This window comes from Emys orbicularis, chromosome 2 (assembly GCF_028017835.1).
Source record: "Emys orbicularis isolate rEmyOrb1 chromosome 2, rEmyOrb1.hap1, whole genome shotgun sequence".
NCBI classification, from domain to species: domain Eukaryota; kingdom Metazoa; phylum Chordata; order Testudines; family Emydidae; genus Emys; species Emys orbicularis.
In genome coordinates this window covers 258,743,775-258,756,404 of record NC_088684.1, presented here as the reverse complement: position 1 = coordinate 258,756,404, position 12,630 = coordinate 258,743,775, and the positions used below count along the sequence as shown (strand labels likewise).

Here is a 12,630-nt window from a genome sequence, read left to right as displayed (position 1 = left end):
CTATCCTTAGCTCCATCTTAACCTAGTTGGGTTTTTTTGTCTTATTTTTAAAAATTACTCAGAATCTCATACATGAACAGTAACCAAGGAACCCAAAGAGGACGTTTCCATTGAGTTGAAGATATGCAGTAGCAACCTAAAATAAATTTTTCTTGGTTTTAACTTTTAAGGGTGATTTGCCAGTGCAAAATAGCCAGAGCGCTCCTGATTAATTGAGATGAGTTTACATGTGCTTCACATTGCTAAAGCAGTGCAAAGCAGCTAAAGCATACTGGTGAATTTGGCTCTCAATTTACAACTGACATTGGTTTAGAGTGCTGTGTTACTGAAGATAGCACTGTGTGAAAAGAGGGTGCTGAGTCCCAGAGTTCTAACATCTCTGCTGTTTATGGGCTCACCCTATATTTATGTTTCAGTTCCCCTGGCAGTGCTGCAATAGAAATAATAATGGTGATTTTACAAAATATAATATCAATACGCTAGTTTATATACTTTTACAATCCCTTCCCTATGGAACAGTATGTTAAGACACTGCATGAGCAATATTGTATCGTACAAAAGACAGTCCCTTGGTCTCACCGAGGCCAAGCAAAAGAGTTAAACATTACAAAATCCAGGAACTGATAACAGAACTGCTAACCTCTCTCTGCAGAGATCCAAAAGTGATAGAATACTACTACTTATTCATAACAATGTTTACTTCTTTTCATTTTATTTCTGAAAGGTTGTCCAAGATGAAGATGAACTGATCAGGGCTTCCACCCACAGTTTCTCAAATCCTCCTCACAAGCCTTGTTGAGAACAGATAAACAGATACCAACCAAAACAGAGCGTTCAAAATGCTAAAAAGGAGCTGCACAGGATGTGCTTTCTCAGTTGGTGCACAGAAGCCAATATTCTGATGACATCCTAGTCATGAGTAATTTACTAGAAAGATAACTTTGATTAATCAAATGACAAATGGTTTTTAAAGTGACAGTCCAGTACATCTCCTGGTGTTCCAGAATAGTCTGTCAGGATGGACCTCAAGGGTTCAGAAGTTTCATTGCCTGGGGGCAGCTGCTGCCATCCCTCACCTCACCCTCAGTCAGTTTCTTGTGTGCCCCCAGCTTTCCTTTTATTTTAGGGACATGGGTAGTAGGTGCTTTCAAACTTGCCTCGAAGATATCTCTGTACCACGGATGACGTTGCCCCTCTCTTCTCGTTCAGACAGGTTCTGGTGCCCATGCCCTCTGCTTATGTACTCAAATACTCAACTGGGGGGAGGGGGCAGAAATTCTACCCACAACTGGGGAGGGGAGGGAAGGAAAATTAGACAGAGGGTCAAAATAAGCTAAATATTTATTTTATTTAGTATTTGTTTCAATGTCGGTCATTTATTCCTATAACCCTTATTTCTCCGAATCCCTGCATTCCCAGGGAAACAGCACCTCATGGTACCACTCACTTTTGGGTTTTGCTAGAGTGTGAGTAACATTGGGGCAGCCTGTGAGCCACATGACAAAGTGGGCTTTGGGGTCAATCATGTTGCCACAATGACCTTTTGCGGATTTTCTACTGCTGAGAGCCCTGCCCCTTGGACAATGTTGGTGTAAGCTAAATCAACCTTTATTTTTTCCTCCTTGTCAGAGCAAGTGATTTTTACACCAACTGGTTCATTCACTTTTATTATATTCTCAGACAATATAAAACAGCTACTTTTGCTCAAGGAAATTGAAGCTCTATACCTCCTGCCTTCCAGCTCTCCTTTGGACAAAATGGATCCAGATAAAGGGAGGAGATAAGAAAGAGAGATACTCCTCTTAAAGAGAGAGGCATCCTTGCACTGCAAGCCTTTTCAATATATGGGATAGTGAGCTAAGGCCACAGATAAAATACAAGGGAGCTTTTTTGACCTTCTGTATCCCTGTATTTAGTTAAGAGATCAGAATTCATGTCCTTGCTCTTTATCTACTGTGTTCCCTTCCTGTGCTTTCAAACAAAGAGTGATTCTCAGTGTCACGCCTATTTTTAATTTTAGTTAGCCCAACAAACTGACTGTACTTTGTTTATATTGCTCTAATTAAATAGATCAGTAGTCCTACCTTTTTTTATTTCACAAATCCAATTAAGTAAATGTTCACAATACAAGTCATTCCACTGCATTTTTGGACTTCCCTCAAATGTTCCACAATGTTCAATTCCTTTGTCATTATTGGGTTCTTCTTCATTCCAGTTTTCATAAATCACCTATGGTGGAAACACAGCTCTATTACTAGTTACTTCTATAGGTGTGAACTGCATTGTCAAAAAGCCTCAAGGGTTGATCCTTCCAAGTGTTTCATTTCTGAGGCCAGTAGGAGCAAGAAGTGTTGTGGAACCAATAAGCTCAGCCCTTGTACAGAGGGAGATGAGCACCTTGTACTATATGCACACTGATATAGCTGAAAAGGGCAACCCTGATGGGCTGAAGAAATTATATCTACTCCTCTTCTTCAACTAGTTGATAACTATTACTCAGGGGTGCAAAGGTGGGGTTGTAAAATGGTGTAAAATCAGAGGAAGTATAGTCCATCCCTATAGAAGCACTCTATTTTACCTATGTCAAAGTCAGTTTATCATCTCCAGGCTGAGGTCAGGGCCTATTTTCACTTCCATGAGGTGGCAGACTCGTTTTGATGGTCCAACCTCAGACACGAATAGGCCCTGTTGGAAGCAGGTTGCTCTGAGGGGTAATGCTGACCTAGTGGGACATTATAACTGTCTTTGATCCACATATATCAACCTATTAACCATCAAGGCTCCCTTCCCCCACATCTTCCTTCCAAATTGATATCCATGCCCATATAATATGAAGCAGCAGGGAAGGCCACTAGAACATGGGTGATGGAAGCCATTTTCCAGTTTGAATGTATCATGGGATTCAGATTGCATATGCTCCTGTTTTACGATTGTGTGGCTGGGGCGGAAGATATGAAGTGATTCTTTTCTTCCATCATAGCCTCTGTGAAGACTGAACCACTGCACTTGTTTAGTGCAGTGACAGAGAGTGCTTCTACGGAACTGGGTATGAAAGTTTAGGAGGGAATGGGAAGGGAGTAAGAAAAGGCTCAGAAAAGATTACAAAAAAGATATTATATAAGCCAGAAAGGCAATGATTGTCTAACAACTAATATACTCACTGGAGAACCATCAATCCAGGTATATCCTTCATCAGGATTCAAGTAAATCAAACCCATCCAGAAATGCTGAAAGATAAATCCTTTGTCCCTAAAATATAGTATATGATTAGATATGTGGTTGTATATAATAGGACAATGATATAAGCCCTTTATACAAAAGACGTTTTAGAACTTATAGCAGTTCAAAAATTTTGAAATCTCTATAAAATTATATCATAAAAGGAACCTGCAAAGAAAGAAAATGTGTTTACAACCATTTGCCTTTCTTCATGATGTACAATGATGTATTCCTCTCGGAAAAGTGTTTTCTCCTTGTTTTCTATCATAGACATATTGGCCCATATTCCACTCTGTTTGTGCTACTCCAGTAGGAGAAAAACAGCCCCATCTCTCCAGAGGACATAGAACCAGCTCCTACCCTAAACCTGTCACAGTTTCCATGTGAGGGGTTTGGTCAAGGCATGGTGGTCTCTGACAATTCTGAGTTGATAGACAATTCCTTGTGAACCATTACCAGCTGGTAGAGTTTAGAATAGCCACTAGCAGTCACCACAGAACTGGCCCAATGATCAGAGTGTCATAATCAGCTCCCGATGGTGCTTCCTGTCTACCACACCAAGTAGATCTTGACTGCAGCAGATCATCAGGCCCACTAGGAATATAAATATTTGTCATCCTTGTGTTTGATGGAGAACAACTTGAAGGACCAGAGAAGTGGGAGGGAGCTATCTCAGCCCTCTCTCAAAGTGGTGAGGGGTGCGGGCTTTTCTCAGAGATCTTTTCTCTCAACTGTATGTCAGGAGTTTGGGTTAAGAGATTTCAACAAAAATTAAAACAAAAATAAAGAATTGTAAAACAATTTAACTAACTAAAAATCTTTTTCTCAATGCTTAGGTTTCACTTTCATGATACTCATTATTATTTCTAGTGCAGTAGCAGATACAGTCCCAGACTGAGATCAAGGCGTCCTGTGCTCGGTATTGTATAAACACATCACAGGAAAGAGTTCCTGACCCAAAGAGCTTATAGCCACACTAAGCCATAGATTCTTCCAGGAAAAAAGGGTAGACAAGATCTGAATCTCTAATCTATCTATTGGTAGACAGATGACCAAGCAAAACAAAAATGAAAAAAAGCAAATTAAAAAACAAATACATCCTACATATTATTATATATAAAACTAAAATGGACAAAGTGTCAAAAAGTCCCTTTCCCACTTGTAAATCACTCTTAAATCTATTGGAAAAATAAGTTTATAGTACACCATTGCCTGGCAATTTAAACAACAAGAAAAAAAACAAACAAAACCACCATCTTTTATATGCCAATGAGAGCCTTTGATATGAATTCACTGGGAAACACCAGATATTGAGACTTTGTATAATTTGTATAGAGTTACTTTTCAGAATACAGCCACACTTAAGTTTTGAAAGAAGTTTCACAGCAACCTCAATTTTTGTGAACACATTTTGGCACCTGCGCATGCTAGCAGTTAGAGGTCTAACTACCTGATTTGTGGGCACAGTCATGCAGTTAGATGCCCAATTTTAGCATTTACATCTGCAAAACAAAACAAAAACATCCAACAACTTTTCATAGTCAGGACATAAAGCTCTTCCAATTGTTTGTAAATTTGATATATCATCATAAATGAACGCTGTATCACTTTTAGAAGTCCCCAACCCATACACAAACATTTGCACATCAAGTTCCTGAATGCTGAGATTCCTGTTACACCCAAATTCTTGGGGTTTATTTTAAATACAGTAATTAAAAATAAGTGGGGTATAATGATAAAGATATAATGAACAGATATTTACTTGAAATTAACCCTTTCAGAATGAATACAAGAGTGTTTTTTGTTATTCTTCTTATACATGCCATTAAAGTGAAAGAATAAATAATTTTGTAAATACTCACATAACCATCTGCCATATTAAATGCTTTACTTCTTTTCTGTTGATAGTGATCAAGTGTCCTCCTATTTCTCTACAAAAATCTTCAGCTTCAAACCATGATTTCTTTTGGTTTCCTTCTCTCACAAAAATCTAATGAGGACATATTTCACAATAAGCTACTATATAATAATACCCTCCCTATGTAATAAAATCAAACAACACCCTATGCAGCTACTTTCTCAGGAGTGGGATTTCATACAATCAAGCTAACCAAATCAAAAGGACATCCAGAAGGAAAATAACACCTGGAATATGGATTATATAATGCCTAATTCTTAGCGTCCATTGTTTCACTTTGTTTGAGCAAAAGTACAGGGGAGAACTGAGAAGACCCATAGCTGTCACAATACACAGAGAGGGAAAAAGCTAGTTTGTATAACTTAATAGGAGCTCTGACCACTGAAACTGGTGAAGAAAAATAGAGTGATTATATCTAAATATCCAAGGGGGGGTGAAAATCAGGAGATTACTGAAAAATGACTGTAGCAAAACCCAAAGTAATGGGAGCGAAAGGGAGATGTGGATGTAGGGCCCATCCTGCAAGGTTCTAAGCACTCTGGCCCTGACTCCGCAAAGAAATTAAGCATGTGCTTAACCTTGCAGGACTGAGCCCATAATTAAGGTTATTTAAGTCTAAGGGAAGAGGTCTCAGCAGCAGGAAAGTATTTGATCTCATAAATGGTAATCCAAATAAATAAATAAGAATTTGAGTGTGACACAATATAACAGAATTACATAGTCCCTGCAGAGCAAGAACTTAACCTCAGCTTTGTTTACTCTTTATGCTTGCCCAGGTATACAAGGGGAAGTTCCACACAATTCGATTAGCTGAGAATCTCAGCTTTCATTTAAAAAGAGAAAAGTATGTTTCAAGCCCTCATGGTTAAAGGGAAAAGCTTGAAAACAATATAAAAAAGAACCCAAGATTTTTTTTAAAAAAATCTCATGATTTTAAGCCAATATCATGATTTCTTGGAACCCGGACTCATAATTTTCCAATACCTGGCGTTGACAATAGTGTTGCGAAATGGAATCTCTAAAAAGTGCGCATTTCGCTACACAATGCAGGTTAGGGAACAACTGAGAGCAGATCTTAACTTTCAATGCATGGGATGGACAGTGTGTAGTGAATGAGGCAGGAAAGTTTAATACTTACTTTGAAGCATGAGCTAATAAAATTGCTTGAATCCCAGCCTTCAGGGCATGTGGGGGCAAGAGTTGTTAGTGGAATCGGAGGATGTGTTACACCCTCAGCCCACTGTTTGCAGAGAAATTTTGCTGTGTTCTCACAACTAAGAACATCCCATAATCCAGCCGCAATTCCAGTTCCCATGGCAACACAGCCTGACTTTCCTCCTTCATGAAAGAAATTTTAAAAACCTAATTGAAAATTACATATTTCTCTCAAAGAAATTAAACTTCTGTTTCCATTCGTATTTGGGTTTGTTTTTTATAAGCCAAAGGATGGAAATTCTAATGCAGATGCAAAGTCACTTGGGTCCAGATTTTTAAAGGTATGTAGGCATTGCTGTGCTCAGCATTGCAATGCATAACTCACCTAGAAGGCAAAGTCTTATTGTCAAAAGGGATTTAGGCACTTAGGAGCCTAAATTCCATTAACTGTGCCTAAATCCCTTTTGAAAGTAAGATTTAGGCTTCTAATCAGTTAGGTGTTGCAACACTGAGTGCAACAATGCCTACATACTTTTAAAAACCTGGGTCTTGGTTCCATGTGTCATAGGAATACACAGAACAGTAGCACAGGTACGTTAACAAATCCCATGAGCCCATCTCTGCCAAATGGTGAGAAAACTCACAAAATGTGAACACTGATAGTCACTTTTTCCCACCCTAGTGTGACCATTTTTAGTCTAATAATCTATATATTTGCCGTTACTTCATTTCTCAACTAAGCACCCTATAGGTCTAATTGTTTGGCCACTTATGTCCAGCACTAATTTTCATAGAATCATAGAATATCAGGATTGGAAGGGACCTCCGGAGGTCATCTAGTCCAACCCCCTGCTCAAAGCAGGACCAATCCCCAGACAGATTTTTACCCCAGTTCCCTAAATGGCCCCCTCAAGGATTGAGCTCACAACCCTGGGTTTAGCAGGCCAATGCTCAAACCACTTAGCTATCCCTCCCCGCCAGCATGATGAACGATGTCAACCATTAATGCTGTGATAAAGTTCTGAAAATGTTGAGGCCCCTTCAGCCCCTGCTTAGCATTGTCTCTAGACCTTCAAAGCCCTTGCTTTCACAACTACACAAGACAGGGAGTAGCAGCCCACTAATCTTCATGTGGCTAGCCTGCTCCTTACTCCCCTGCAAGAATTCAAAGGAGGTCCCATGGTTGAATCCTGTCTAATCCACCAGAGGACGGAGAGTGGAAATTCATGGGAATTTCAATATTCGGTCTTAACACATACTAAAACCACAGACAGCACATATTGCACAGCACTGCAGTGCATACCAGGCATTGCTGAATTCCAATGAGTGAACAGAACTGCTTCACCATCGGTCCACTTGAAAGTCCCTTGTTCCTCTACATCTGAAAGACCTATCCAGAAATATTTTTCAGGCCTTAGCCCAATCAGACTAATCAGATAGGCTTGTTCATTTCTGTTAAGGAAAATAATGTTTCAAAACTAAGATTTAATCATGGCTTCTCTTTTTAATGAAATCATTCAGAATGGAAAACTTGATAAAAGAATTAAAAGTTGATAGAATGGTTGGTTTAAATCTATTAATTTATACTTTGAACAAATTCAGCTGCTGACACCAGAAAGGAAGCATGATAATTATGGCTTATTAATAATTTGGAATGATTCCTTCTCCTCCTGCACAATATAAGACATTATACATTTGTCTAAGAATTAGAAGGGAGAAGGCAGAGGCAGATCCTAGTATGGTCATGGTGGAGCTGCTGTCTATTAGCTCCTTATATGTGGCATTTTGTTTTGTTGTTTAAATTTTGGGGTACCACTGCCTTAGGAAATAGAGGGCCATATGCTGAGAGAGACCCCACAAACCTTTATCCTCCGATTTTCAATAAAGGAATGTGATGGGCTGGACTATGTCCAGAGGTCCTCTGCTGGAGGCCTCACAGCCCTGCCTCACTCTGCCTCAGAAAAGAGAAGAGGAGAAGCCCTCCAGGTGGCCTACAATGGCTATAGGGGAAGCAGCCAATCAGAGGGGCTGATGGAGCGCCATATAAAAAGAAGGAGCAGAGACAAAGCAGTCAGTTGCTGCCTGGAGCTGGAAGAGAGAGAACCAGGTTCGTGGCCAGCTGGAAGTACAGCAGGACCACAGACAGCTCAGTTAGGGCAGGGCTGAGCCCACGGAGGGCTGTTGAAGACCAGGGGAGTTAAGAAGGAACTCCTGGATGGCTGAGGGGACCGAGCAAGGACTGAGCCCAAAACCTAGCCAGACCAAGCAAGGGTAGCACGATGGGCCCTGTTGGTCTAGTTAAAGACTAAGCGGGGTGGGGGTGGGGTTGCTGCCGAAAAGGACGTACCAATGGAGGGTACCTTGTTGGGCCCTGTTGAACTGGTATAGAAGGCAGTGTCTCCAGGAAGGAAGCTTTCGTGGAAAGTAAACACTGTATACCCCAGAAGGGGTTTGTTCGTGCTGTTCCACCTATAGACATGTGTGAGATTCGGCCAGAGGGCTGAGTCACTGAAGACCCTCCAAAGAAACCACTGGCCAGGGGGGTTGCTTGTGAGAGGTGGGTGCCACCTCATTCCAAGAACTAAGAAACAGCAGGCTCCCACCCGACCACAAGGGGGCACTCGCGAGAGGTGGGTGCTGACCCTGTTACAAGGAACTATTACTAAAAAAATATTTTCCCCCTGATATTTTTCTCAAATGTTTCACCTCAAGGAGATATAAACTAATTAAACTAATAGTTTAAAGAAAGATTTATAACTATTACAATCTGTCAATTAAAATTAAAATGATAAACCATTAAAAGTCATTAGAATCCATCAATTGTTAATTTAAATCATTAGAATTGTCAATTATGACACAATGTACAACACACAAGGTGTTCCACATTTTGGTCATTTGTCACACATTCTGTTGGCTCATGTCAGACACTGGCAGTTTTGAAGACTGAAAGATGTGTGCACTACATTTCCCTCACAAGCCAAATCTGGACCAAGAAGCATAGTTTACATATGCTTGGATTAAGCAATGAGAAGAAATGAAGGAAAGAAAACCTGTAAACAGTAAGAAAATGTTATTTGAAAATCCTGGATAAGAATAAGGAGGGATTTCTGAAATGATAGAGCATCCAAAAAAGTATGGAGATGCACAGAAGTAGATGCATGCATGAAAGCAATATGAAAGAATGGTCAAACCAAATTTAAACCACTGTATTCATCTCAATAAACCAAATCAAAATATAAACTTGAAAATTAAAATCCAATCCCAGAAGTGTCTCTTCTTTGCAAGTGAGGTCATAATGGAGCTGTAGGATATGGTTAATATCAGAAACAGAAGCAGAAACAGAACATCAAAAGTCAGAATGAGACCTGAAAAGAAAAAGAAGCAAATAAATAATTAATAAAGCCTTCCTATGACCAGGAAATGAAGAAGAGCATAAGACTCCATTTAGCCCATGAGGGACCATCTCTGCAAATCTAATTTTACCTGGGAAGCACTCGGATACTACCACGACAGAGACTATAGAAAACCCCAAGGCACATAGGCATTCATTTTTTTCTGTGTAGATCCTTTGTATTTGGCTCAGCACTAGAGAAGTTCTAGAGTATTTTAAAATTTAAAACCTTCAAAGCTTTTCCCATCATTAGCACAAATTTAAAAGTAGAAAAAAATATATTTTTCATACCTGTCTTCCACAGTAGCTAGGTAACCATTGCTCCTTTCACATGTCTTATTTGCTTCTGAGAATGTTACAAATGTGTGTCCTACCAAATAACAGTGAAACCCATGTCTTTTCCAGCCCTGTGACAAACATGATGCAAACACATGAGTTCTTGACAGATTAACATATTGATTCTGTTCTGCCCTTTAACATATAAATACATATTAAAGTGAAATCGACTGATGAAGCTCAGTTGAGAAAACAGAAGAGACTGTGATCACCACACATAGGCAGGGCTGTTATTTAACAAAAGGAAGCTCCCTGCCTCTACAGAAATCAGTATTGTTGTTACTCAGGGGATGATGCTGGGAGGTCTGCCCAGGGCAGCTTGCACCTGACCCATCTTTTCCTCCTCTTATGTTGGTATGATTTTCCTGGAGTGGAAGATTATCTTTCCTGATCAGGATGGCCTTACACTGATTTGCAGGCTTGGTTATGCACACCCCAGAAGAACAAAGATGCTGACTTTGCTCGGCTCAGAGGGAAATTATGTCTATGTAGCTCAAGAATTGTGGCCTCTAAAACCTTGAAATACAAAAATGATTTAAATTATTCACATAGAACCAGAGCTACCAATATCTGACTACACTGGCTCTTCAGAATTCAAAGAAGGACCCTTTGTGATCCAGCTTAGGTTTGTTCCTCCTGAGTCTAACCCCAAACCAGCATATAGTAAACAAGTGGATTTCTGGGCAGGTGAGACTTGCTAAGTTTGCTGACTAGGAACCATATCACCTGTTGGGGATGTTCAAAGTCCAGCCAGGCAGCCCACAAATAAGGAATCTGAACCAGACAGCTGGGAAGGGAGATTCTTCTCTGCTTTGAATTGATTTCCTTTTCTTATTAGTTGCTGATGCTAAAGACTATGAAGAGACAGAATATCTGAGACTTGAGACAGAGAGGCCTATGGTGGGTGCTATGTTTGTTATTTCATTGGGTTAAGAGCCTTAAATAAACACAGGATGTTGTGAAGACTTTTTGTTAACCAAAACGGTCTATGTATATCTATTACTGAGAGGGAAACCAGACTTCATTATAAAGAAGAGGGAGGAGATGGAAGCATTCATATAAATGAAAAATGAATTCAGAGTAGATTTGCATCTGAAAATGAATGATAATAAAAATTGTACATACATGAGCAGCTTGCTAAGGGAAAAAAACACCAGGCTCCTTCAAAAGTAGTTACTCAATAGGGGGAAGAGAAAGTACTTTAAAGGGTATGAAACCCAATAGGCTAAATATAGACCTTTATAGATCACACTTACTCTCTGACAGCCTGGATCGATGATCTCCACTTCCCTGGGAGCTTGTGGTAAAGGTGTCCTTTTGCAGATATAACCAAGTTTCTTTTCACAAACATTAGCTGCCCAATATCCATCCTGAACATGATGGGGGAGAGAAAAGAATGTCCAGGAAGAGGGATGCATAATCTTTAGAAAACTGCTAATTTCCTCTCTCCTTGCTCATGCTCATTTTTAATCTGTTGCATGAATTGGTTGATAAAATATAGATTGCATCAAAAAGTGATGTGCCAGATTCATCACAGCGTTACTCCAGTTCTACACTGCTGTAACTCCAGTGAAAGGAGTAGAACTGGAGTAATGCAGGCTTGAACGTGTCCCCATAAGTATGACGATGTCACACTTATGAGTAGGAGACTCGATGAAAGCCAGTGAATTTTGTGAGAGAGAAAGTGAAAAACACACTAAAAATAAATCATAATGTCCAACAAAATGTTAATTAATTTTGATGTTAGATGTTTCTCTTTAATTATTTATTATATTATTTTGTAATGAACTAGATGAACTTTCCTGTAGTATGTATCAGAGGGGTAGCCGTGTTAGTCTGAATCCTGTAGTATGTTTTGTAAAAGATACCTAAGAGCTATCTGCCATTAGATCTTTGCTGAGAAACAGTCAACTTGAAATGATTTTTGTTTTTATTTATGGTGGTTTGGGGTGTTTTGTTACCTTCCATTTATTTATTTTTAACAAATCTAGCTACCTTTCCATACTGCCCTGCATGAATGAGAAATCTGCGAGGATCAAGAAATAGATGAAGCCATAGCTCCCTCCTCCCTCAGGGGAGCTAGTCAGGCTCAAGCAAGGAGAGTAAGCAGCACCCTGAGCAAGAGGGAGAGAGAAGAGGATTTGGGGCTGAGTTACAGTTCCTTCCCAGTGTGCATCTACATGCTGCCTTTTACACAGGCTGAACCTAGACACTCAGTTTAGCCCTAAATGACATGCACAATGTCGTACAGAGAGTTAGTGTCAGAACCAGGATTAAAACGGAGATGCCCTGGTCCATGCTTAATCCATTAGACCACAGTGCCCACTATGTAAACTACTTAATTACTCTGTTCTTCAGTAGCTCTGTTCTTCCCCCCATTTAATGGTGGGAGGGGATTAATATTTACCATTGATGGAAACAAAAAATATCCTAGGCCAAGCTGGTAGTGACACCTAAATTGCCTAATACTTCTCATTATAAGACCCTGCTTTCATTTGCTTATGATTTGCCAAACTTTAACCGTTTGAGATTAAATTTCCCCTGCTGGGTGTTTGCCTCAAGCTGAACTTTTCTTTTGAAAGTTTCAACAAAAACAGTTCAGCCACTTCTC

At 39.7% G+C, this 12,630-nt stretch overlaps 1 protein-coding gene across 1 annotated transcript in view; it reads right to left on the bottom strand.

The window, feature by feature from the left end:
* LOC135873635 (macrophage mannose receptor 1-like) overlaps positions 1–12,630 on the bottom strand; it is a 53,155-nt gene that overhangs the window by 28,084 nt on the left and 12,441 nt on the right. The window contains exons 7-13 of the mRNA XM_065398277.1: positions 11,276–11,389; positions 9,975–10,090; positions 7,596–7,744; positions 6,276–6,475; positions 5,082–5,209; positions 3,162–3,249; positions 2,085–2,229 (exon numbers count right to left, since the gene is read on the bottom strand). Coding sequence (XP_065254349.1) covers positions 2,085–2,229; positions 3,162–3,249; positions 5,082–5,209; positions 6,276–6,475; positions 7,596–7,744; positions 9,975–10,090; positions 11,276–11,389 — 940 coding nt within the window. The remainder of the gene's footprint in view (positions 1–2,084; positions 2,230–3,161; positions 3,250–5,081; positions 5,210–6,275; positions 6,476–7,595; positions 7,745–9,974; positions 10,091–11,275; positions 11,390–12,630) is intronic.